Below are 23,756 nucleotides of genomic sequence, written 5' to 3'. Positions count from 1 at the left end.
TTAAATGAATACATAACTTTATTTAAATAAATGCTTTGTCATAACAAAAAAGACAAAGGTTAAAAGAGTACATAAATTACAAGTAGAATAAATATTACACAGTGATATTCACTTTAATAATTTGAGATTTTTTGTCTTTTTTTTTTGTTTTGTTTTATGAAGTTCCAAATGCTGACCTTTTTTGTTGTTGTTTTGTTTGTTTTTAATCCTTATTGTTATTCCCAGAATCCTCCTGCCACTTGATGGGATGATTTCATAAGCCAGTGAACACCACATTGTGAAAACCAATTGTGTTGTCTGATTTCATCCGGAAAAGTGTTATGCATTCAGAAAAAAAGCTGCAGTTACTGTAACTATTGTAGTATGAAGTGTGATTATGAGTTTAAAAACCAAGTAGGAGAGACGGAAGCCCGAGGAAAGGCGCAACCTCGCAAACAGGCGAAAGTACGAATGCTAACAAAGTTGGCTCTTGACCCTTGACCATCTCACCTCACGATAAAATAAAAAAAAAGATTTCAAATCCAGAGAATGTGCTAGACGGCAGTCACGTGTTTGACTGATACCAATATTGTTTGCTTCGTTAAAATTTCTTCTCGTGGGAGAAAAAAAATGTCTCTTTTTTGTGTTTTTTCAAGTAAACTACACAAGCTCCAGCTAGCTGTTAGCCAGCCCGCTAACCTGGTTGCAGTGTTGTGCTCCCCCCCGGCTCCCAAAGACTCTGTAACTGTCTCGCTAACTGTATATCTATACCGTCATGCAACTGGTGTACCCCGTATATCGGGGAGAAGTGGCTAGGCCCTGATTATGACCACTGCCCATGGCGCTGGCTCTCATATCCCCATCCTCTCCTCTTCCCCCTCCCTCTCTCCCCCCTCCTTAGTCTCTTCCATCTGTGCAACAGGCTGTGAGAGCGTGTGCCATCGCTAGTGTACAGTATGTTACTTTTTTATTTTTATTTAATTTTTAAACATTTTTTATGATCTATCTAGTTTCCCACTAAAGGGACGTTGCTGTATTGGAGGTACCAGGCGTGCAGCCCCTGTCGTCAAGAATTGCCTCGGTAGCACCCCACCCCACCCCCCCTCCCCCCCACCCTTTTTTCTTTTCTCCCCGGAAAAACAAATAAAAGGTTAAGTACAAAGTAAGAAAACCATTTTTGCTTTGTGGCGTTGTTGCTTTTATTTCTTTTCCACTAACTTCATGACACCACATCATCTCAGGATGTCGTTGTTGTGTCAGTATCAATATCGAGTATTAACTGAAATAAGTGCAAGCTGCTTTTTTTTTCTCGTTTTTTTTCTTTTTTTCTTTTTCTCTCAAAAGTGGTGGTAGGGATTTTGGTGTAGGAAGTGAGACTTGGATGGAGCCTTGATGTCAGGTTCATCATGACCAGAAGCCATTTTGGATGCAAGTGCCTTTTCTCCTTTTTGATTTATTATTTTTTTTACGGAGGAAATGACGGCTCCTCTCGTTTGAAATTTGGACGTCGTTATGCCTGCGCTAAAGAGAGGAGCATTCCTCCAGTCCCCGGCGATGGTTTTGCCTCTGAATTCTAACATCCTTTGGCTTCCACTCTCTGGCAATCATATACATTGGCAGTCACAAGAACAAAAAGAAGAAACAAAAAAAGCAATTATCATAGCTTATTGGTTTTTGAAGGAAGAGAAGAGAGAGGGTTTTAACCAGCTGCGGTTTGTCCCTCAACAAATCGCTCTTGTCCAGAATTGCCCCTGAGGGTCAGGCAAGGATTATAATGGAATCGTAATGCATTCTTGCGACACTGTTTATAGGAGCTACCACATTCAATTGTTCTTCACTACATCAGAACTAGATCTAGAACCTTTTCGCCAACATGAGCCTGAATTATACTTAGTCGAACGACGGTGTCCCACGCAGAAAATAGCAGACCTACAAGCTCACCTGTGAGATTGCAGTTCTGCTATTTTCAGCGTGACAGAGCATAAAATTAGGCTTAACGAGGATCAGGCCTGGGCAGACTGGAAAGAAAAGAAAGGGACTCTGCCCCCTATGACATCCATGTCACTTTCACGTCAGTATTCAAATGTATATTTGCATATAGGAAGGCACTGTGACTCACTCCTGTTTTGATAATCACCCTGTTTTTCAATGTTGCCCTTTTGTATTTTAACCACCCTTGTGTCCCTACTTTGGGCATGTCATTATAGGTGAACATTTTCATAAATGTAAAAAAAAAACATACTTTTTTTTGGAACATTTTTGAAAATTTCCCCCCCCAAAAATGAAAATAGGGCTTAAGTGAGTAACATGCTCGCTAAAACTGCCTGCTATTTGCTTTTTTATATATATTTATATTCTAAAGGCAGGATAATTCCACTGTGATACATGCAAGCAGAACGACGTGAACGAGTTAAGCCTGATTTATGCTCAGTCGCACAACAGTGTCGCGCGCCAAAAAAATACTTTTGACGTCCGACACGGTCGTGCCACGAAGTATGAATCGGGCTTTAGCTTTCTTTGACTGTACTGTATTTCAAATGACACAGGGCCCCTCCTGTACACTCCACCGGTCCAGGCTAAAAGGACCTATTCAAATAGTTTACAGGCTTTAAAATAAAATAAAAAACAACAAAAAAGAAAATGCTCCTTTTGTTTTCCAAGCACCGATACATTGTCGTCGTTGTTTGTTTCGAGAGGCAAAACAACATTCAATATCTATATTTTAAATGCAACGTAATACAACACGGTTACACGGTAGTAGTAGCAGTATTGGAAGGGAAACCGCTTGGTGAAAAAGGAACATGGCTCAAAAAAAAGAAAGAAAAGAAAACATTAAACAAAAAAAAAATGGTGGGGGGGGCGGTCGTTACTTCACTGAAGGCAAAGAAAACAGCACACACACTATACCATACAAAACCACACCCTGCGCCACTCCTCAGAGAATGACCCACCTTACTGGTGAACACCAGTCGGGGTGGGTGGGGGGTGTGGGGGGGGGGGGGGGGGGCACACGCTCGACTCGTTTCGCTTGCAGCCGACGTGTCACGCGACGTGGCCGATATCGTTCGACTGTACAGTGTCCAGGATTCCTTCTATGCTCGCAGTCTTGTGGGGAAGAGGAGGGGGGAAGGGGGGGGGAGTGGTAGGGGTGGTGGGGGTCGAGCGACTCGAGTCGGGCCACTTGGGCTGCGAGGAGAAGAAGCAAAATCCTTTTTAGCTTGATTCAGTTCACCAGTAGAGCTGTTGCGTTCTCTTGAAGCTCTGTGTTGCCCTGCATGGCAGTGAGTGTCCGTCCAAAAATAGGCACAGTTGGCATATCATCAGGCTATAGCTACGTCGTCAAAAAAAAGAGCCACTTAACATAGGTTCCTCTGTTACTCGTCTTGCTCATTCGTTTTGCTTTCTGAAAACACGCGCAAATGTCACCACGAGACATTATACCTTTTCCGGGGCTAGCAAAAGAAGGACAGCCACCGACACCACTTCAAGCACTAGCCAAAAAAAAAACAAGTTTTTAAACAATTGTTGTGATAAAAACAAACCAAAAAGAAAGGAAAAAGGACATTCTTTTGTAATAGGCTCACTCCGTCGTACACCTACACAGGCTCATACGTACTGTACACGCACACCGCACAACATGCATACATTCATACGCGCATCGTTTTTTGTGAAGTTAACACATGATCCATAAGCAGGGGTTCCCCTATTCATAAGTGCTCTGACAGAACCACAACTACACCAGCAGCTCCCTATATGTCATGTTTTCTTTTTTTTGTTGCTGCTTTGTTTCTCTTTTTGAAAGCACAAAAAAAGAGGGAAAAATTGCTTTGTTTCTCTTTTTGAAAACACAAAAATGAGCAAAGAAATTGCCAATTATTCAAAAGCCAATCAAAAGTCAAATGTTCCGGCTGTCTCCTCCAGATCGGCATCCGATTCAAAAAAAGCCTGAATGAGTTCTGTTTAGAATCAATGCGCCTTACGTCACCCCCCCACCCCACACCTTACAATGTTTGTTTTGTTGTTGTTGTTGTTGTTGTTGTTGTTGTTGCCTTTACATGATACAAAGCAAGTTCGCATTGCAAATAAAAACACATCCATTATAACGTGCCTATATTCTCATGAATCTGTAGGTAGGCCAAGGGGCTGTTGTGGGGGGGGTGGGGTGGGCACAGGGGCCCACAGCACTTAGAATGGGGCCCGCTTGCTGGGGGCTGTAGTAGACGAGGGCCTTTAAAATCCTCTCGGTTTCCCTCACGTTCGGAAATGAGTGTTTCGGTTCAAAAACAGCCAAAGAAAAAAGAAAAAAAAAGAGAAAAAGAACCGGTATCTCTTCTTCTCAGCCTGTCCGTCTCATTTGGATTTCTTTTTTTTCTTCCTTTTTTCTTTTTGGAAAATAAAAAAATGAAAGAAATCTTGGAAGTGACTGGAGGGTGGAGCAGACAGGTGTGATGGGGTGGGGGGGTGGGGGGGTATGGGCTCTGGGTCAGGGGGGTTGGTGAGAGGGTAAGGGGGGGGGGGGGGGGGGGGGGTGGGGGGGGCTGGGAGGGCGGGATCACTAGGGGTCGGCAGACAGAGTTCATCCCCCCCTCTCTCTTTGTACTTTCACTCGTTGTTGTTGTTGTTGCTGCTCTCCAGGTCTTTACACTGAATGTCCCCGCCGCTGTAGTCCGTCCCGGGGAGCTGCACGCCGTACTTGTCCACGCACCAGCAGATGCCCCGCTTGCGGCCGCGAGAGGGCTTGCACTGTGGGACACACACGATTGACAGGGACAGAGAGGAAGGGGGGGTGGGGTGGGGGGGGGGGGGGGGGGAGGTGGGTGGAGAAAAGACAAAGAGAGAGGAGGCATAAATAATCTCGTCCCAAACATGGGAGTACTATTTTTGTTTTATTTTTACATTTCAATCCTAAAAATAAGCTGGTTAGCACTTAGCAGTGGTGGAAGAAGTACTCGGATATTTTGCTCAAGTACAGTACTTAAGTAAATGTACTTAGTTACTTTACACCACTGCCGGTTAGAATGCTAGAATGTCAGAAAGTCAACCCCACCTGTTTGCGCTTGAAGAAGCCTTTCCTGTCACAGTTGGGAAGGTACAAAGACAGAGCCAGGACGCGAGAGGTATCCTTCATTCCTTGGATGATGCCGTCCAACTTTCTCCTGCAAGGACCCTTTAGAGAAAGACAACGTTAAGTTAGACCTATCGTACTGTGAAATAAAACGTCGCTATTGCACCGTATAATTTTGCATTAGCAAAAGGGGCAATTCAGGCCATAACCCATTAAGAAAAAGCATTATTTCACACTTTGGCTATTCAAAAATAGCAGATATACACGGCACCTAGTGCCGCGCTACGAGCTTGTAGATATGCTATTTTTGACAAATCGTGAATATGTGTGCAAATCTTTGAATATATATATTTTTCAAGTGAACATTTTTTACTCAAGTCTTTGCTTCTGGGACCCCCTGGAACAACATATTTTGAGATGGGGGTCCGCGGCCAAATACATAGAATTTTGGGGGTCCTTGACATGAAAAAGATTGAGCACCACTGATATAGAAACATACGTTTTTCAGAATACTGTTGGGGATTTAGGAGACATGTAGAATCGCCTTCAGGTCTTTAAAGGAAAAAATACTTACAAATTCTGGCTCATGCTTGTCAATGGGGAGCGGGGAGTAGTCCATGGGCAACCCCATTACACGCTGTTTTGTCATCTTCCGCTTTATCTCCTTGCGCACGGCCATGATCTTCTTGCTGTTCAGATTGCTGTCTTTGGGCAGCAGTGGCACCTTGGCCGGTGGCATCTCCTGATCTGTGATCTCCGTGGTCATGGTGTCCTCGTGTTCTCTGGACTCACGGTCTGCCAAAGGGATTAAAACGGACCAGCATTGAGTCACATGAGAGTCTTTCATTCATCCAAAAGGTACATTCAGGTCATTGTGTGCGAGCGACGGGGACAGTGAGACTGAGACTGAGACCACGGCGAATGATCAGAAACACAAACCAATCATGTTCTGTAGAAACTTGAGACACCCATCCAGTGGTGGAAAGTAACTAAGTACATTTACTTAAGTACCGTACTTAAGTACAATTCTGAGGTATTTGTACTTTACTTGAGTATTTCCAATTTCCAATACTTTTACTTCTACTCCACTACATCTCAGAGGCAAATATTGTACTTTTACTCCACTACAATTACTTGAAAACTATAGTTAGTAGTTACTTTTCAGATATAAATTATGATATTACGAAACATACATTAACCACTTTAGCCCTATTTTATACATAGGCTATTTGACAATAGCAGATCGACAAGCTCACAACGCGTCGCAAAGTGACGCGTTGTGAGCTTGTAGATCGGCCATTTTCAAACATTTTTGTACTTTTACTTTTGGTACTTTAAGTACATTTTGATGCCAATACTTCTGTACTTTTACTCAATTAAATTTAGAATTCCGGACTTTTACTTGTAACAGAGTACTTCTACAGTGCAGTATTGATACTTTTACTTAAGTAAAACATTTGAGTACTTTTTCCACCACTGCACCCATCATATATTCACTGTTGATTGAAGACTGTACATAAACATTTACTGCTAGACTGGTCTCGCTTAACCAACCTGAGATCTGGTGACATCTAAATTCAATGTAGTGGCTAGAATTGGATGGAAACAATTTAGAGATTTAAAAAAAAAAACTGCAATGCATGACCAATGCAAAGACTTTAGGGCGGTACCTCATATTAGGATGGTGAGATAAGTGAGTGTAGGTTTTGTAGTGGCCTTTCTCACTGCTGTTCTAACAACCCTACATTGAATTTAGATTATGTCACCTGCTGTATCGGTAGGAGGAGATCACAGATCACCTAGTCTATGCAAGACTACTGATAGACTGTACATACAGTACATTCAATTCATCTAGTACCAGAATCTATGGTCATTTTCATTGTCTTTGTATTTCTTTGGTCCTTGACTCTCACTCATCTTACCGGTGTTTCATTCTTACTGCTGCTGGTATGACACTGGATCAATAAAGGTCCCTCTTATCTTATTGTATCATATCTTGTCTTAAATACTGTGTTGGTGCAGTGTCTAGTGGCCCACAATTAGAAGAGTGAGATTTAGGGATATTGAGCAAGGCATATATACCTGTTAGAAACGGACCCTATAGGTCCATTCTTACATTCTCAGTGTTTAATTAACACCCTGGATTGTGTGCTGTTTTAACCACTTATCATCCAAACTCGTACTGCCTGATACTCTCCCGTTTGCATTCTTTGTTCACTACATAAGACGGGAAGTATTCGACTGCCTGTCGTTGCTTCAGAGTAAATACATGACCAGATGCTTTTCCCAGGGGTTTTTGGCCACCAAATGTCTCTTTCCCCATTTGTTTACAGAGAAAGGGGGTAGGATCAGAGATCAACAGCTGATGAAGCCCCACTTCAAAGCGAGCGGTCCAACCTCAGCCAACTATTACCTTGCAAACTAGAAAGTAAAGCTGCCTGTAGGGCAAAGCGCTTTCGCCCGCACGACTGTCAAAAACAAAACACGGCTCATGTGCAGCCCATGAGAACAGACAACAAGAAGTTCAAATGTCTAAACGTTCTCTCCTGTGAACAACAAATGCTGTCAACTTCCCAGCCCCTCTTCAAAAGCGTTTGTGGTATTAAGAGTGAAAGAAAGCTCAGTTGGTTAAGTTGAATAAACAAATATAGACGGGCACAAAACAGCAGGGCTGCAATTGTTGTTTTTCCAAGCATAGACCTCTTAATACCTCGCTAATTTCCCAGTTGCATAATATTGCCAATCACAACATTGCCCAATGTCACGCATTGGGCAATTAGCTGCCGTGGCAACGGAACAGGTCAAAAGTAAAAGAGGAAGCGAGGCATCTAGAACAAAACTGGAGCCAACTTCATGTGGACACGACTTACTAAAACATTGCCAACGACTTTGGCAAAATCCACTTTCTCACTGACTGGGACACAAGTCTTTGCGGCTTCATATTCCTATCAGGTTTCATGGACTGCTTGGTCATCATGGAGTGATTTCCCCCTCCCCCAGGGGGCAGTGCAGTCTCAGAGATACAAAAAGGTTCTCATGTGAGAGGATATTTTTTTTTGGGGGGGGGTCTGAGGTCTCCTTATCCCCAAACTAGTTTGCCTTATCCCCCCCTCCTCCTGTTTTAGTTTTTAAGCCTGATCCCCCAGCCAGAGGTTCTTTGAGGCTACAGAAAGAAACCCCCCCCCCCCCCCCCCCCCACACAGCTACCACCTCATCCTCCACCCCACCCTGCTGGCTTAGTTGTGCCCTAAGTACAGCGGTATGGGCAGGGACTATGCCAGGCTCCAACTGGCAGGAGCAGGGGTGCCAGTGGATGACCCTGGTTATATTTATCTGACAAGGAAACCCGCCGTGGCGCACAGGGGCTAGACGAAGTGAACCATAGAGGAATGTTGGCTGTACGTGTGTATGTGTGTGCGTGCGTGTGTGTGTGGGGGGGGGGGGGGGGGGGGGTTATATGCCAACTGCTGCTGAAAGAGAAATCAAGCAACTAGTGCTACAGTAACACCTACAGACCAGGAGACCGTTGAGAGAGAGAGGGAGAGAACGTGTGAGAAAAATGATTTAACAAGAAGCCGACCATCGCTGACTGGCTTGTTAGCGCGTACGTTGGAAGCCATCTTGGAGAGAAAGCTCGGAGGCCAAAGAACGACACCACTCCCAGTAGGACTGGGCAATGAACCGAAAATATATCGAAAACCGACACTTAGAACCTATAACCAACTTAATCTTGCTCAAATCGAGAAGCTATTTAAAAAACATATATTATATGTTGTAAAGAAATAATAACAATAATCATATCAGTGAATCGACACGAAAAGGTTCCAATAAATATTTTTATAATAGACTAAATGGATCAGTCTGATAAGCCATTTAAGCCCTGCATTATACTTTGTTGTACAATGGTGGTGTGCAAACATTGCATCGCATCGCAATTCGCAACGCATTGTGAGCTTGTAGATCTGCTATTTTCTAAAATATTGTCTACCTTTTATACATTTGTAAACAATGGGACATTCTGCAGAATGAGTACTTTCTACTTTTGGTACTTTAAGTACATTTTGAAACCAATGCTTTTGTGCTTTTACTCAAGTAAAATTGTAATTCCGGACTTTCACTTGTAACAGAGTATATGTCTACATTGCAGTATTGATACTTTTACTTAAGTAACAAATGTGAGTACTTTTTCCCACCACTGGTCCGTTCACTGATCGTAATCAAGGCAATAGTTTGACATAGTGATTTTTGAAGTCGTATCGCCCAGCCCCAGCTCCCAGGAACTGATGTTCAAAGGGCCTGACACAGCATGAGTGTCTGGGAGCCCGTGCAAGGAGGTGGGGGTGATTACCAGAATTGGGTCTCTGGCTTCTGTGCTGCTCTAGGCCGTCTCTTTGAAATTAATCTCACAACTCATGACTTGGCAGGCTTCAGTTTGTGTTTGGATATGTCCTCGTGTCTCCCTTGCTCAGACGACATGGCTGCACTGTCAAATCCTGGGCGCCGATTTAACTCCGGAATAGGGTAAAATGGACCCTTGTGGGTTCACTTTTATGCTTGCAGAGTTAAATTGACACACAGGATTTTGAGGTGTATAAAACTTTGCTATAAATAAATATGTCAAACAGGCATTCCTGTGCGAGCGGTGCTTTGCAAACGGGGTGGAAAGAACGGTTCATTTCTACTGTTAATAATTTCTCAGGGCCACTTGCAGAAAATGCTAAATATTTGGCAATGAACTACCTGCTGCAAGAAAAAAACTGACAACAACCGAACACTGTTGCTTCAGGCACAGTCTTTATAGGGTATGAAATAGCCAAATGAGAAATGTCTGAGTCATGGCACTTCAGTTAATTTAATCTTACAACATCTATGGCGAGAGGCACAGAAATGCAAACTATTGCAGATCGCTGGGATATGGAATCTGCAAAGTGTACCGTCCGAAACAGTGTAAGTGCAACTTTCGGGCGCACACGAACCAAGCCCTGTAGTGCTATAGTTGAAAGACATTTGAGACAGCTTGTCCCGTCCTCAGCCAGCTGAACACACAGTGTAGCCTTTGTGCAGACAATGGTGTCTGTCTCTCTTTTCTCTGTCTCTCGCTAAATCACCGAATTCATCTTTTTCTGAAGTGGGGCTCTTCAAGTGCGGCCACAAAAAAAAAAAAAAACTCAGTTTTTCCATGCTCAGGGTCCCTGCCTTGTAAAGGAGGCTTAGTGGGTCTGTGTTTAACTACTGAAACTCTGCCAAGGCTCTGGATGGAAGCCAAGCAGCCAGAGTCACGTGCAACCCTTCCATTCAGCCAGAGCCCTAAGCAGGACGTCTCTCTCTCTCTCTCTCTCTCTCTCTCTCTCTCTCTCTCTCTCTCTCTCTCTCTCTCTCTCTCTCTCTCTCTCTCTCTCTCTCCCTGTGCTCAAGCTAAAGATTTCATTAGGACGAGAGGAGCCGAGGAGCCAAAGGAGGTGCACCTGATACGTTTCTGTTTAAAAATTAACATCTGTGCACAATTATGCTTCATGAATATCCCAAGTTTCTTACAGGCCGGAGCCCAAGCATGAAAGATAAGCCACCCTTTCTTCCAGTTTTTTTTCTGCTCTCTGCCAGGGCTTTATGAGCATACAGTAAGACCATCGGAAAGAAAAAAAAGGGGGCCAGGACAATGAGTTCTCCCACCTTTTCAGCGGATTTACCAACGGTACACCGTGTTTGGTATGGCCTCGGCCTTTGATTAAGTCGGGTCTGGCCGGCATCTGAAATTACATCTTTACAAGATCCATGGGTATTGAATAGAGATGCTGCTTAATCTCAACAGGGGGTAAGGGGACGGGATAATCGTCGAGATAAATGAGCTCGAGTGCCTCTATCACATAAAGCACAACGCCGGTAAACCATCCTTATGCCTTGGCCCCGGTTCGACTGCTTAATATTTGAAGGCCCGGCCATGGCCTGATAACCCGGGAGTTTCTAGAGCAGAAAGGGAGGTGTGAACATAACTGGGGCCTACAATGGAGTCATGCGACTCAGCAAGTAGCAAGGTGCTCTCCAGTCCAAAACAAAACTGTCCCAAGGAACAAAGACAGAAATGGGCCAACCGGTGTTTTTTTGTTGTTGAAAAAGGCGGCAATATCAACGTTGCTCGTTACCAGCGGCATTGTTGTTCACTAACAAAGCCGTTTACAGTTACACTGACAAAGAGTTAATTGCTAGATTTGCACAGTATGTGCGCACACTCGCAAAGGCAGCTGCTTGCTTTAAAAGCAAACAGCGGAGGGGGAGGAACAGAAGCAATGACAGTCTGATTTGACTATTATGATACAATTTATGGGCACAACTGTGACAGCAACATAGCACAGAGACAGATTACCTGGCCAGGGCAAGAACTTGTACTTTTCCACGGCATGCATACAATAATGGATGTTTGAGAGGGCGAGCACTACAAAAAAGCCCCTGTTTTGACCAAATGTTTTGTCCACCAGCTGGCATGAGCTCTTTTTTTTAATGTCTATTTTTCTGTTTAGAGCTTAATATCCGGTTGGTTCAATGGAAGTCTCATTTATCGCTGTGCATGTTCACAATCAGCAACTTAACTTCCAGGAAATCACTTTTTTTTGTCTCCCCCCCCCCCCCCCCCCCCCACACAGTTATTGTGCACGTAGAATATGTTCATTGCAATCAAAGTTTCCTGCTTTTTCCTGCATACAAGGTATAAATAGCTTCGAGAACAATTCAAGGATTGTAAATTACAAAACAGCAGCTCACTTATGAAAGGGCCATGTGAGATCCCTCCAAGTGTGCAATAGGTAGCAAAAACTTGTTGAACTGTTTCACAGCTTCTGTGGTTAAACTCGGCTTAAGTGCAAGGATATGCCCAATCTCAGTCAAAAACCTGCCATATGAACAGCACATTATCAGAGGCGATGCAGATGGTTGTTCTGCCGTAACGCGACTAATTTTGGTCTGAGGTCTCGTCCCCACATCTGAGTTTGGGTTTTTGACAAGCCACACGGACGGACGCAACCTCTTTTTTTGGGTCACTGTCACCACAACACAATTGCTGGGTGTGACGATATTCTAACTCCCCCGACGGCAGAAGCAGCTATTTTGGCGTGCAACTGAGCGAGCTCCTCCTGGTTCCACTGTCCAAAGTTGAACTCCAGGAAGCCTGGAAGGAATACATCTCCGTGGGCAGAGAGTCGGCTACAGCATCAATTTTGGGTTAACACTTTCTTTGTGAGGGGGGTTTGCACAGTAGCGTAACAGTGGTGACACAATTCATGCCACTTTTATTGCTTATGTAACAGGTTTCCATGGACGATTCCAGAGTAAATGGCCCCAGAGAACTATGCAATTTTAACCCATTAAGACCGGGAACGCATCTGTGTCATTTTAAGATTTCTTTGGCTATTTTTGAAAAATCTTGATTTATTTTTTTGAACTTTAAATATATATATATATATATATTTTTTAAAGTGTTAGGATTTAGAAAACATTTTTAGAATCGGCCTCAGGTCTTAATGGGTTAAGAAATGTGCATGCTGATTCCTCTCCACTGGCCGAGTATGCATTCATTTATTTTTTTAAATTTTACTCCAACTGTGCGTTAAATATAAATGACGATTATGGCTCCACCAAAACAATGTGAAAAGGTTAAAGGACAGGTCATGTTCAGCTGCATTAGCAGGGGATTAGCAGGGTTGTTGGTTTGAAGTTTAAGTCATTGCTGATGAAATGACAATATTTAGCACCAAAGAACACTAATGTGGATAAGACCATGCTTATCCACATGGGCTCCTGCATGTGATACCAAAATCTCGTATTGAGCCTTCGTTGCACTTTTGTCTCCTTAGAAAGATGGGCAACCTACTTCATTGTAAAATCATGACGGGGCGTATCAGCCAGATTCTTCTGTAAAGGGCACGCATGCTGAGGTAAATCTCACCTGCTTTATCTCTTTGTCCCTCCATGTTGGTGCACTAAAAACGCCAGTGGTCCGGTCAACACGTGTTCCCATTTAAAACCATGTGCACATCCCATGCCTCGCTCCTTTTTTTTTGTGTGAGTCTTGACAGAGAAAGACTACTTTGCGGACTGATTTGTTTCACAGCTGCTCCCAGCCGGCGGGCCAGGTGTCAGTGACCAATGTGCTCTACGAAGACCGCTGTTAAAGTTTATAGGAAGAAATCAGACAGGCGTGCCAAATAGGCCCTCTGCTTGCCAGCTACAGGTACAGTACTGTGCTGCTGCCCACCTCCCTCCCTCTGGCCTCCCCGCCGCCTCAGACAAGAGCCTGTTCCAAAAAAAATCAAGACGTGTGGGGACAAAACACAAAATGTGTACGATCCAACTTCCCATCATTAGTATGCAAGTTGTTTCCTGCAAAACGTGTGTGTGTGTGGGGGGGAGAAAGAAAAAAAAAGCATGTTCTCTGCCTTTTTTTAGGAATCATGCTCTCTAAGAACTCTTTGGCTTTTTCTCCGGGAGTCCTAATGCGACACCAGAGCCGACCCTGCGTACACAGTAAAATCCTGAGCGTTCATTCTAACTCTGAGAGCGTACAAATGGCATCAAATGGCCCCTTTCCATTTGGTTCCATTTGTGCGCTCTCAGAGTTACAAATGGATAAACTAACATCGTTGAGCTTGAGCCTGCGTATCGCCACGGTGAGTTAAGCGGAGCTTTTGAGGCGTGGCTGGCTTTAGAAGCTGGCCTGTTGCGGAGCCTTCAAGGTAAAGGGAGATGGAAAACCCACGCCATCAGCCTTTCCTTTTTGCACGAGCGCGTCGTGAAACTGTCAAGCAGCTGTGGCCACGTGCAACCCAAGCCACGTCTTAACGGTAGCAATGCATACGTGCACGCAACGCAAGTGATGTCTGCTGCAAGCCGGAGACTCTACACAGTAAAAGACTCTATACAGTAAAATCTAGTGTATTTAAACTACAATTGGACTCAACAGGTCATTTTTTATACCCTCAGAGTTAATAACTAAAGAGTTAACAGTGTAGTTGTTATTACACTTGCCTGAGTATAAAGTGTACTTGAAGGTTGATGTCCGCCCACATGATTCTAATATTAAAACATGGAGGACATTGAATAGAGACTAATGTGACCATTCACGTATTATTACCATTGCTTTACCTCAAGTCCACCATAAATAGTAATGACAAAGACAAGTGGACAAAGTTAAAGGACCATAGCAGCGGTCTGGCATGTTTAGCCCATTGACTAGGACTCACAGCGTACTTGACATTGCTGCTGACCATAGTCCAAAGAAAACTGTGGCTTGTTAAGATTTCAAGGAAGCCACTGGATTACATTCATTTGAGTATGAAATATTAAAATAAACGTGCAGAGACTTGACTCTCGCCGAGACAGGTAATCCGACACAGTGAACTTTTCAAAGATAACGCTACGTTATCTTTTGTCAAAGTCACGTTATCGATGGGTTTTAAATGTATTTGAAAAAGCGCAGACTGATTTGAAAAGTCTAGCAACAACAGACAGACACTAGAGAAAGGATTATTTTTCCAAATGAATTCAAACGTCTGGGATCTCTTAACCAAGCAATTACGTTTGGCCAACATTGACTCAGTGATTCAGGTATGCTCAGTAATGTTTTAATAACGTTGGAAAAAGAAAACTAAGTCTGAAAATGAAGCCATTAGTGGGGGAAAATGGTCTTGTTTATGTATGATACATGGCCAGAGCTGTGAATAGACAATGACATCTCTTAACAACAGCATCCTTTAACTGTCATCTCGTGCATAAACTAAATCTTGCAATGAAACAGAACCCCCCCCCCCCCGAACAAGAAATCTGTCAGGAAAGAAACAGCTACTGTATGTTCATGAGAAGCAGGCATGGCATGGCTGTACTGTGTACAAGTCAGGCATTCTGGATTCGTAACCCCTCCCTAATCATCTTTTTGTATCTTGGCAAAGAGCAATGTGTTCTAACATAAGGCCCTTTCAGAAGCTTGAAGGGCGAGGAGGGTCTGCTGCTATGAAGTCATATCTGTTGGCAAGCTCTCCGGCTTCTGATTTGGTAATGGGGGGGGGGGGGGTTCTGACAAAGGCTGAGTGGGCCCAAATCACATACTGTACCAACGCCTGTGCCTCATGGTCCAACTCCTTGCAAGATCACAATGCAATAGCGTAAAAAAACGAAATTCTCACAATATTCTGTGACACACATTTAGAGACAGTATCGTGGCTAACTTTACGTCAGAAGAAAAAGGAGGAGAGACAGACAGATAGAGGGAGAGAAAGAGAAGAGAAACTGCAGCGCACACGCACGCAGCGAAGGATTTCTATCTAGCCATTGCCTTGGCTGAGCTCTGCTCCCGTCAATATTTATCAGGCAGTGGCTCTCAGTGGCTCTCATGGCCCCACGAGTGTGAAGGACACACGAGCTCCTCCTCCTCCTCCTCGACCCTGAGTGTACGCCGCGCTCAGCTCTCAGCTGGTAAAGCTACAGCAGCGCACGGAGAGCGGCTGCAACCCCACACCACAGGAAACCAGAGGCTCACCTCGCCGCCAACTCCCATCCAAGGAGCTGTTTGACGGACGGCCCTTCAGAGACCGTTGAGAGAGAGAGAGAGAGAGGGGGAGGGAGGGAGGGAGGGAGAGAGAGAGAGAGGGAGCAAGGGGGGGAGAGAGAGAGAGATAGATGGAGAGAGAGAGAGAGAGCGCGAGAGAGAGAGGCGCAGTCATTTTGCTGAATCACTGCAGCACAACCGAGTGGAGCGCCCACATGCAATGAATGCACTACCAGGGGCTGCGCTCTGATTACCACTGTGGTGCCCTACTGACGGGGGATGTCAGGCGCACACAACACACACACACACGCACGCGCACACTCACACACACACACACACACACACACACACACACACACACACACACGAACACACGAACACAAAGTGACAGATAATTGACTGGAGGCTCGTCAACACCACCATTACTCACAACCTGACACCCATGGGCTATGTCCTTACACATACAAACTCGCACACAAGCACAAGAGACACTGTGTGTGTGTATGTGTGTGTGTGTCTGCTGGAATCCAGTGTCCTATAGCAGCTACTTGAATGCAAGGCAACAACAAAACAAAAAAAAAAGAGACCTTGATGATTTCAGTTCTTGCTGAGTGCAATGGAAACTACTGGGCTTGCAGCAGCTATTTATTTTAGAACAATGGCCGTCGTGGATAAACCGCATTCCGTTCTAATGTTGTTTTATGTATCTATGTCATCCGAAGAAGAGGCGAGGGCTGCATGCTAGGTGCAAATAGCCCTGGTGAGTCTCTGTCAACAGTCAAAATGAGCCCGGTGGCATTTTATAGAATGTGGCAGCCGGCCAAAACCTTCGCGGCTACCACCTACTTGTCTAGCTGTTGACAAGCTACTAGAACTCGGGACGGACAGTAAAACCCTCCGAACGCGGAGAGGGAGAGAAATGCGTTAAATCACTCACACAGTTAACCACTAAAACAAGTGGGGAATTTCATCAGTTTGTCCGGAGACTGTACAAACGCACGCGCACAGTCACACACACACACACTCACACACGCACACGCACACGCACACACACACACACACACACACACACACACACACACACACACACACACACACACACACACACAGATTTAATCTTTGGGCGGTAATCCGACTCTCAACACCACCCTTGGCGCACAGCCTAAATCTATCCAAATTCCGCTTTAACGAGATCCGTAGCCTCGGGAGTACAGCCCTGCTCCATCACCTTATGGGCAACCGGATCTATGCGGACATCCATTTATCGCTTCATTTCACGAGTGCTCGACGTTGAGCGAGAGTGAAAGAGCTGAGAAATTACTAAAGCAGCGGTTCTCAAACTTTTCTCTTTTTTTCCCAAGGAACCCCCATAACTCTGAGAGTGTTGAAATGGAATATTTAAGGGTTCCGTTTTGGTTCCATTTGTACACTCTCGGAGTTACAGACGTGTAAGGGGTCCATTTGGTTCCCCTTTCAGTGAAACCCTGAGGGTCCCCTGGACCCCACTTTGAGAACCACTGACTGCACTAAAGGAGCCGCAAAGCAAACGTAAGAGAGAAAGGCAGAGGGAGGTGTTCTATATGCCACAATAAAGAGCCTATAATATCCTCTCACGTGAGGGTTGGACATAGCGGCTGCACAGCTGAGGATTCTGGTCCCGTTAGCGGCCCAGACGGGGGCTCAGTTCAGTGACAGTGACACAACACAACGCAACACACCACCACAGTGGTGTAAAGTAACTAAGTACATTTACTCAAGTACTGTACTTAAGTGCACTTTTGAGGTACTTTTACTTTACTGGAGTATTTCCAATTTTCAATACTTTTACTTTTACTCCACGACATCTCTGAAGAAGATATTGTATTTTTTACTCCACTACAATTATTTGAAAACTTCAGTTAATAGTTACTTTGCAGATATAAATTGTTATATTACAAAACATACATTAACCACATCAGCCCTATTTTATACATAGGCTATTTGAAAAACGCTGATCTACAAGCTCAGCAGCTTGCAGATCTGCTATTTCCAAACATTTGAGTACTTCTACTTTTGGTACTTTAAGTATATTTTGATGACAATACTTTTGTACTTTTACTCAAGTAACATTTTGAAGACAGCCTTTTTACTTAACGTAACAGGGTATTTTTATATAATGTGGCATTGTTGCTACTTTTACTCAAGTAAAATATCCGAGTACTTCTTCCACCACTGCACACTGACTACACATGGAGGCGGCAGCGAGTCCAGTCCAGTGCCATCTGGGGCTTTTTACGCACAGACGAGGCGCGGATGAGGAGATCCGCTTCGCACAAACTCCCCAAAGATTAAATCAGCTTGGGCTCTTCCAAAGCGTGCAGCTGAGTTTTCCTCCTCCGTGCACGTGGTGTGTGTTCAGTAAAGTAACACAGCCAACGCTCAATAACACAGCGAAGCCACACGATCGCTCGCTCGCTCGCTCGCTCGCTGCTGCGATGCGATGCTGAACCTGTTGTTCGTCGCGATTGCACCTCTCTCTCTACAAAGACTGAAACTAGCGAAGGAACAGCCAGGTTTTCAGCAAAGACAGTGGGTCAAAAGCTAATCCGATGAAACCTCATATACCATCTGTGAACGAAAACACAGCCCTGTATCAAAGACCACTATGTTGTCATTAATATCATAGGACGGACATGATGGGACTTTTGAATATCACCATCTAGTGTATGTTTGAATATCACCATCTAGACTAGTGTAGCTCTAACGCACTGAGCTTGGTGCTATAGTTTAATCCACAACTCCGAAAGTGTAATAAAATGGAACTAAATGGTCTCAGAGCTAAATCAACACTCAGTATTCCGATTGCACTGCTGCCATCATTTTTTAACCCATTAACCACTTGCACCCCAGCATCCATATTCTGGGGTGCTCCCCCCAAAAAAATAGCAGATCTACAAGCTCACAACAGACTTTTAGATCGGCTATTTTTTGGCGAATAGGTTTTTTTGTGTGTTTCGTCGGCCAAAGCGGTCCAAAAAGACAGAGCCAACTCGGGTCCAGTTCCCTAAAGTCTATAGAGGGTTTTAAGTGGTTAAAAAGGCACGGGGCAGCCCCAGCAGCGCGTCTCTCTCTCTCTCTCTCATTCTTTAGTGACCACTTTGTCCATTCTTTTTTTTTCTCTCTGGTTCTTACCTATGGGCGGATGGTGGGCCGGTTTGTATCCTTTCTCGTTGGTGCAGACCCCCCTGCCGTGCAGCAGGGCGTGGAGGGGCTTCTCCTCGCCGCTGCGGGGCAGGCAGCGCAGGCCGTGCGTGCACGTCCCGGTGTACACGCCGCACGCCTGTCCCTCGGACAGGGCGCACGTCAGGCAGCAGCCGCAGCCGGGCTCCTTCACCAGCTGGCAGCCGACGGGCACCGGCGGACACATGGACAGCGCCTTCTGGTCGCACGGCTCGCAGGGCACGTAGGAGCCGTGCGAGCACCCGGACAGTCCCAATAAGAGGAATGTCACCAAGAGACAGAAGCTCAGAAACATGATTGTTTATGTCGGTGTGTGTGCCTGATCGTCAAGAAAGAAAAAAAAACAAGAATAATAATAAAGCCTAAACCTCCCAAAAATGGAAGGAAAAGTGCCTGATCGTCAAAAAACAACAAACAAACAATAAAGCCTATAAACCTCCAAAAAATGGGAAGGATAAAAGGTGGTCTAGTAAAAACACAATGCCTCGCGTCGGATAATCCGGATTTTAAAGCTAAAGCCCAAGAGTCTTCATCCAAAAGATAGTGTTGTTATCTACTCAAAAAAAGTGGAGAAAAAAAGAAAACATTAGGAACAATATGCGATGTGGGCTTGTTTTGCACCATGCAACAAAAAAAAAAAGAAAATAAGACCAATTTTAAGGTGGGTATATTTTCCCCGTGATGAGATTGTCTTCTTCTTGCAGGAGCAAAATTTCTGCACAAAATCTTGAACTTCTCCTCCTCCTCTCTGTTCAGACCGGGATCGCAGCAGCCTGTATACTTTCACCACCGGAGAAGTTTCCTGAGCAGACTGATCAACTTGAGAGAGAGCCTTGCCTTTTTAAAAACAGCCGAACCCAAACCCCTAACTATGAATACTGCGTAACAGCAGGGAAGGGAGGCGCACTTGTTCCACAGCTTGGCAGGCGGCCAAAGCAGTTTTTTTTTCTCTCTCTCTCTTCTTTTTCTTTTTTTCTTTTTTCTTCAGCATGCAGGATCGCTGCTCTTTCACGCTGAAGGCTAAACCGATGCCAAGTGCAAAGAGGCAACACCAGAAACCAACGCAACAACCCTCATCAAAACATTTCAATAGAAACACTCCTCTCTCTAAAAAGCAACAGGATTCTCCGCTGTCAATAAATCCGTATGGGCTAGCCCCCCCCCCCCTCCGCGCACACGCACGTCGCTCCTCGTCACCTTTAAAAGACCTCCCAACTAATCACACACACAACACTAATCGGTACTTAACTTTAGAGGTATTGGACTTAAAACACGAAAGCAAATTTGGCTTTTGTGTGTGACACACACACACACACACACACACACACACACACACACACACACACACACACACACACACACACACACACACACACACACACACACACACACACACACACACACACACACACTCTAAATGCAAAAAGGATGTTTTAGCCCACTGTTTCCCAAGCAGTGGGTCGGGACCCATGTGCGGGTCGTGGACACATTTTTATGGGTCACAGGTAAATATCATTTCCCCCGTTTTTTAAAATTATTATTTCAAAATATTTTCAGAAATAAAACAATAATTTTTAAACATTTTCCAAGAGAATTTCATGAATTTAAAAAAGAAATCTGATCAGAAATCCCATAAATAAAATACAAATTGATGGGTCCTGGGGGGACATCTATTTTGGGTCTCGAGCTAAAAAGAGTTTGGTAACCAGTGTTTTAGCCTATAATATGTAATGCAAATGACATGCACAGCTACAAACGTGGTGCACACAATGAGTTAAAAGAAGCTGTCACACGTTAGGCTACTATTAAGGGATACATCATGGCAGTATGGGAGCGATGTCCATGGCTAAGAAGACATGCCTTTGACACTATGTGAACTCACTGAATATATGGGCAGATATATGGGCAGAACAAAAAAACTGTGTGATACCCTGTGTGGAAACATAGGCTTATACTTTTCATTAATGTTCGATGAACTTCTTTCTTTCTTTCTTTCTTTCTTTGATAATATAGCCTAACAGGAAGCTGTGACACTGTGCCGCTTTCCACTCTGAAACGGTTTGCTTTTTATTTAGATTACACTAGTATGGGGATGCCTATTACGGTCTAAAAATAAGTCAACTTTAAAGCCTGCACCTGTTACTCCCATTGGACACCATTTGTATTACAAAGGTAGCATGCAGGGCAGCAATACTCAAAATCCTGTGATAGAGAGAGGGAAAGAGAGAGAGAGAGAGAGAATGAGTGTGTGCCTGTCATGAAAGAGAGAGAGTGAGGGAGAGAGAGAGAGGGTGAGTTACATTCTCTTGGGGAAAGGGAGAGGAACGCTGTCATGAACTGTGAGTGTTGAGGCAATAGTCTGACAAGTTAAGTGCAACTCGGGTCTATTATTTTATAGGCTCGACGCAGCAGAATACCCGGTGATTGCTTCAACGTGTGTTTGCGCCCCATATGCACTCTACATCAGCTCCTTCACGCCTGTTATATCAATTTACGAGGCTTACAGCAAGGATTTTTCTTCTCTGCTTAAATTCAACTGCAGCATGGTGCATGGTGTCACAGGAAGCTCCATCGGTCATCCTTACCATATCCACTTACAATTTGATAAATCGCAACACTCGTTTCCTACACTTGGACATCTCTAATCTAACCCTTTTGCTCCTGCACACACAGAGTCCAATGTGATTTATTCACGGCAGTTTGGTTGCAGCCCACTAGAAGGCACTGTTACCAATGGCAAGAACTTTGTGCACGGGGTTCACTCCAAACCCATTCTGTTGCTCCTATAAAGAGAAAATGCCTGCAGTCATGGTCCAAGATTGATGAATGAATTTGCAATGTAATACCAGACAACAGGATTGCTTTCCATACAAGACAGTCCCCAAAGTATGCCAATAAATAGTTGATATCCATAAATCTGAGAAAGTGACGTCTAAGCGTTCATTTTATACCAAGTATTTTGTGTCCCTTGTCATTACATGATTGAATGAAGTCATTAGATTTCACTGCTGCGAACCACAGTTCAAAAAGGACAAAAGATGAATCTCATTTGCTCTCGCATAGCTTTGATAAAGGAAATCTGTAGTGACACATTCATATTTTCTACATTTAACCATAACCATTTGGATTGGATCAGGGGGTTGAGGAAGGATTTAGGGAGAGCAAAGATGATTCTTCTGCCGAATCTCTCCTAAATCATAACCCGCGGAGAAGAGAGACCTGTGTGCTCAATGAAACGGTCGAAAAGGGCAACTTAATCCCAGGCTACATCTGCAGAAGCGCTACAGTTATTTATTCTACTTGAACACCTCATCAGTGGCTGGATTCCATTTCCAGTGCGATTCTGCCGGTTGCCTGAAACGAAGGACTTTGGACAATCAGTGTTCTTTCCAAAGTCAAGGAAGTCACAGAAGCCAGCTTGTTACAGCAGTGGGGCTTGTGATCGGAAGGTTGCAGACTTGAAGCCCTGGGACAGCCTGGAAAAAACTCTGGATGGGTAATATCACATAGAAAAAGGCTGTCTTCCTCCCAACAGCTGTCACTGGAGGTACCCCTGAACAAGGTCACTCAACCCTGAACTGCTCTATAGCAGCCCCCCCCCCACCCCCACTACATCTTGTATCAAATTGTGTTTTCATAGATTTCATAGACATTGTTTGACAGTACTGTCATAAGTGTAGTGTCAATTCATGTTTTTTAATATGTTGGATTCATGTTAATGCGTATTTTCAGACATTTAAGCCCCCCTAATACTTTGTAAACTTGACTTTTCATGCTGTACTTGGTCTGCTCTTTTTCCCCACTACACCAAAACTCTTTGCCGAAAATAGCCACTTTACAAGCTCACAACGCCTTGCAGCGCGAGGCGTTGTGAGCTTGTAGATCTGCTATTTTTGGCCAAAGCTCTCCTCAGAATAGGGATGCTGGGGTTCAAGTGGTTAACGTAAAAAAAAGAAGAAGATCCTATCACACAAAGATTTGGTGGCCCCCATGGTGTAACTCTGAGGACCCCCAAGGGGTCCCGGACCCCCTGTTAACCCATGCACTAGCCTAAAGGAGAATCCCCCTTGGATGTGGGCGATATCAGGCGTTTGCTCTTCAGATCTGAGCCACTCTGCTACATATGAACTAAAGCCAGAGTTATACTTGGATGTGCATCATGGCACACACCAAAAATAGCCGATCTACAAGCTCACAACGTGCCACGCTGCGACGCGTTGTGAGCTTGTAGATCGGCTATTTCTGGTGCACGACACTGGTCCGTAACTACGTTTTACTCCATGACCGATATTCTGCAGAACATTGAGCAGATTTGAGCCAGTAAAGTGATACAGGTTGTAGTGGAACAAATATGAATGGGATATGAGAGACCGGATAGAGAGACCACACGAAAGCGTTTCCCAAAGCCAAAAAAAGTACTTGATTTATGTGGATGCAGATTCAGGAAATTAAAGCTTCACCTCAATCGTTTTGTGTTTCCATTTCTATTCCTTAGCTTTTTTTATTTAATTCCCAGTTCCTTCATGCCACTGTTCAGTCCGTCCGTCCATCCGTTCATCCATCCGTTCATCCATCCACCCATCCGTTCATCCATCCATCCCCATTACGAGCTCTACTCTGAATCAGTGTTGATTTTGACAACAAATTTTGATTTAGTTTTAGTCATAGACTTTTGAAAAAAAAATCCATTTAGTTCTAGTCATATTTTAGTCATCTGAAATGTTTTAGTTTTTGTTTAGTTGACAAAATATCATAAGCTCATAAGTTGATTTAGTCAACTAAAATGTATTTTGGCGGTGCCTTGATGGCGTCGTAATGGCTGATTTTACACTTGGTTGCAATCTGAAAATAGCCGATCTACAAGCTCACAACGCGTCACGCTGCGACGCGTTGTGAGCTTGTACTGTAGATCGGCTATTTTTAGAGCGCAACACCCGAGCGCAACCATATAATAAAATGACT

The 23,756-nt window shown here is 44.3% G+C and overlaps 1 protein-coding gene across 1 annotated transcript; it reads right to left on the bottom strand.

Annotated features, from left to right (window-relative positions):
• On the bottom strand, window positions 1–19,649 carry igfbp5b (insulin-like growth factor binding protein 5b). The gene is made up of 4 exons (XM_084083995.1): window positions 18,747–19,649; window positions 5,619–5,839; window positions 5,027–5,146; window positions 1–4,722 (listed from the first exon to the last, which is right to left on the bottom strand). Exons 1-4 carry the CDS (start codon window positions 19,087–19,089, stop codon window positions 4,582–4,584), a joined length of 825 nt encoding a protein of 274 aa, XP_083940121.1. The 5' UTR covers window positions 19,090–19,649; the 3' UTR covers window positions 1–4,581.
• Between the last annotated feature and the right edge of the window lie 4,107 nt (window positions 19,650–23,756).

This window comes from Gymnoscopelus microlampas (genome assembly GCF_963454915.1).
Source record: "Gymnoscopelus microlampas genome assembly, chromosome: 17".
NCBI lineage: Eukaryota > Metazoa > Chordata > Actinopteri > Myctophiformes > Myctophidae > Gymnoscopelus > Gymnoscopelus microlampas.
This window is presented reverse-complemented; position numbering and strand designations above follow the sequence as displayed.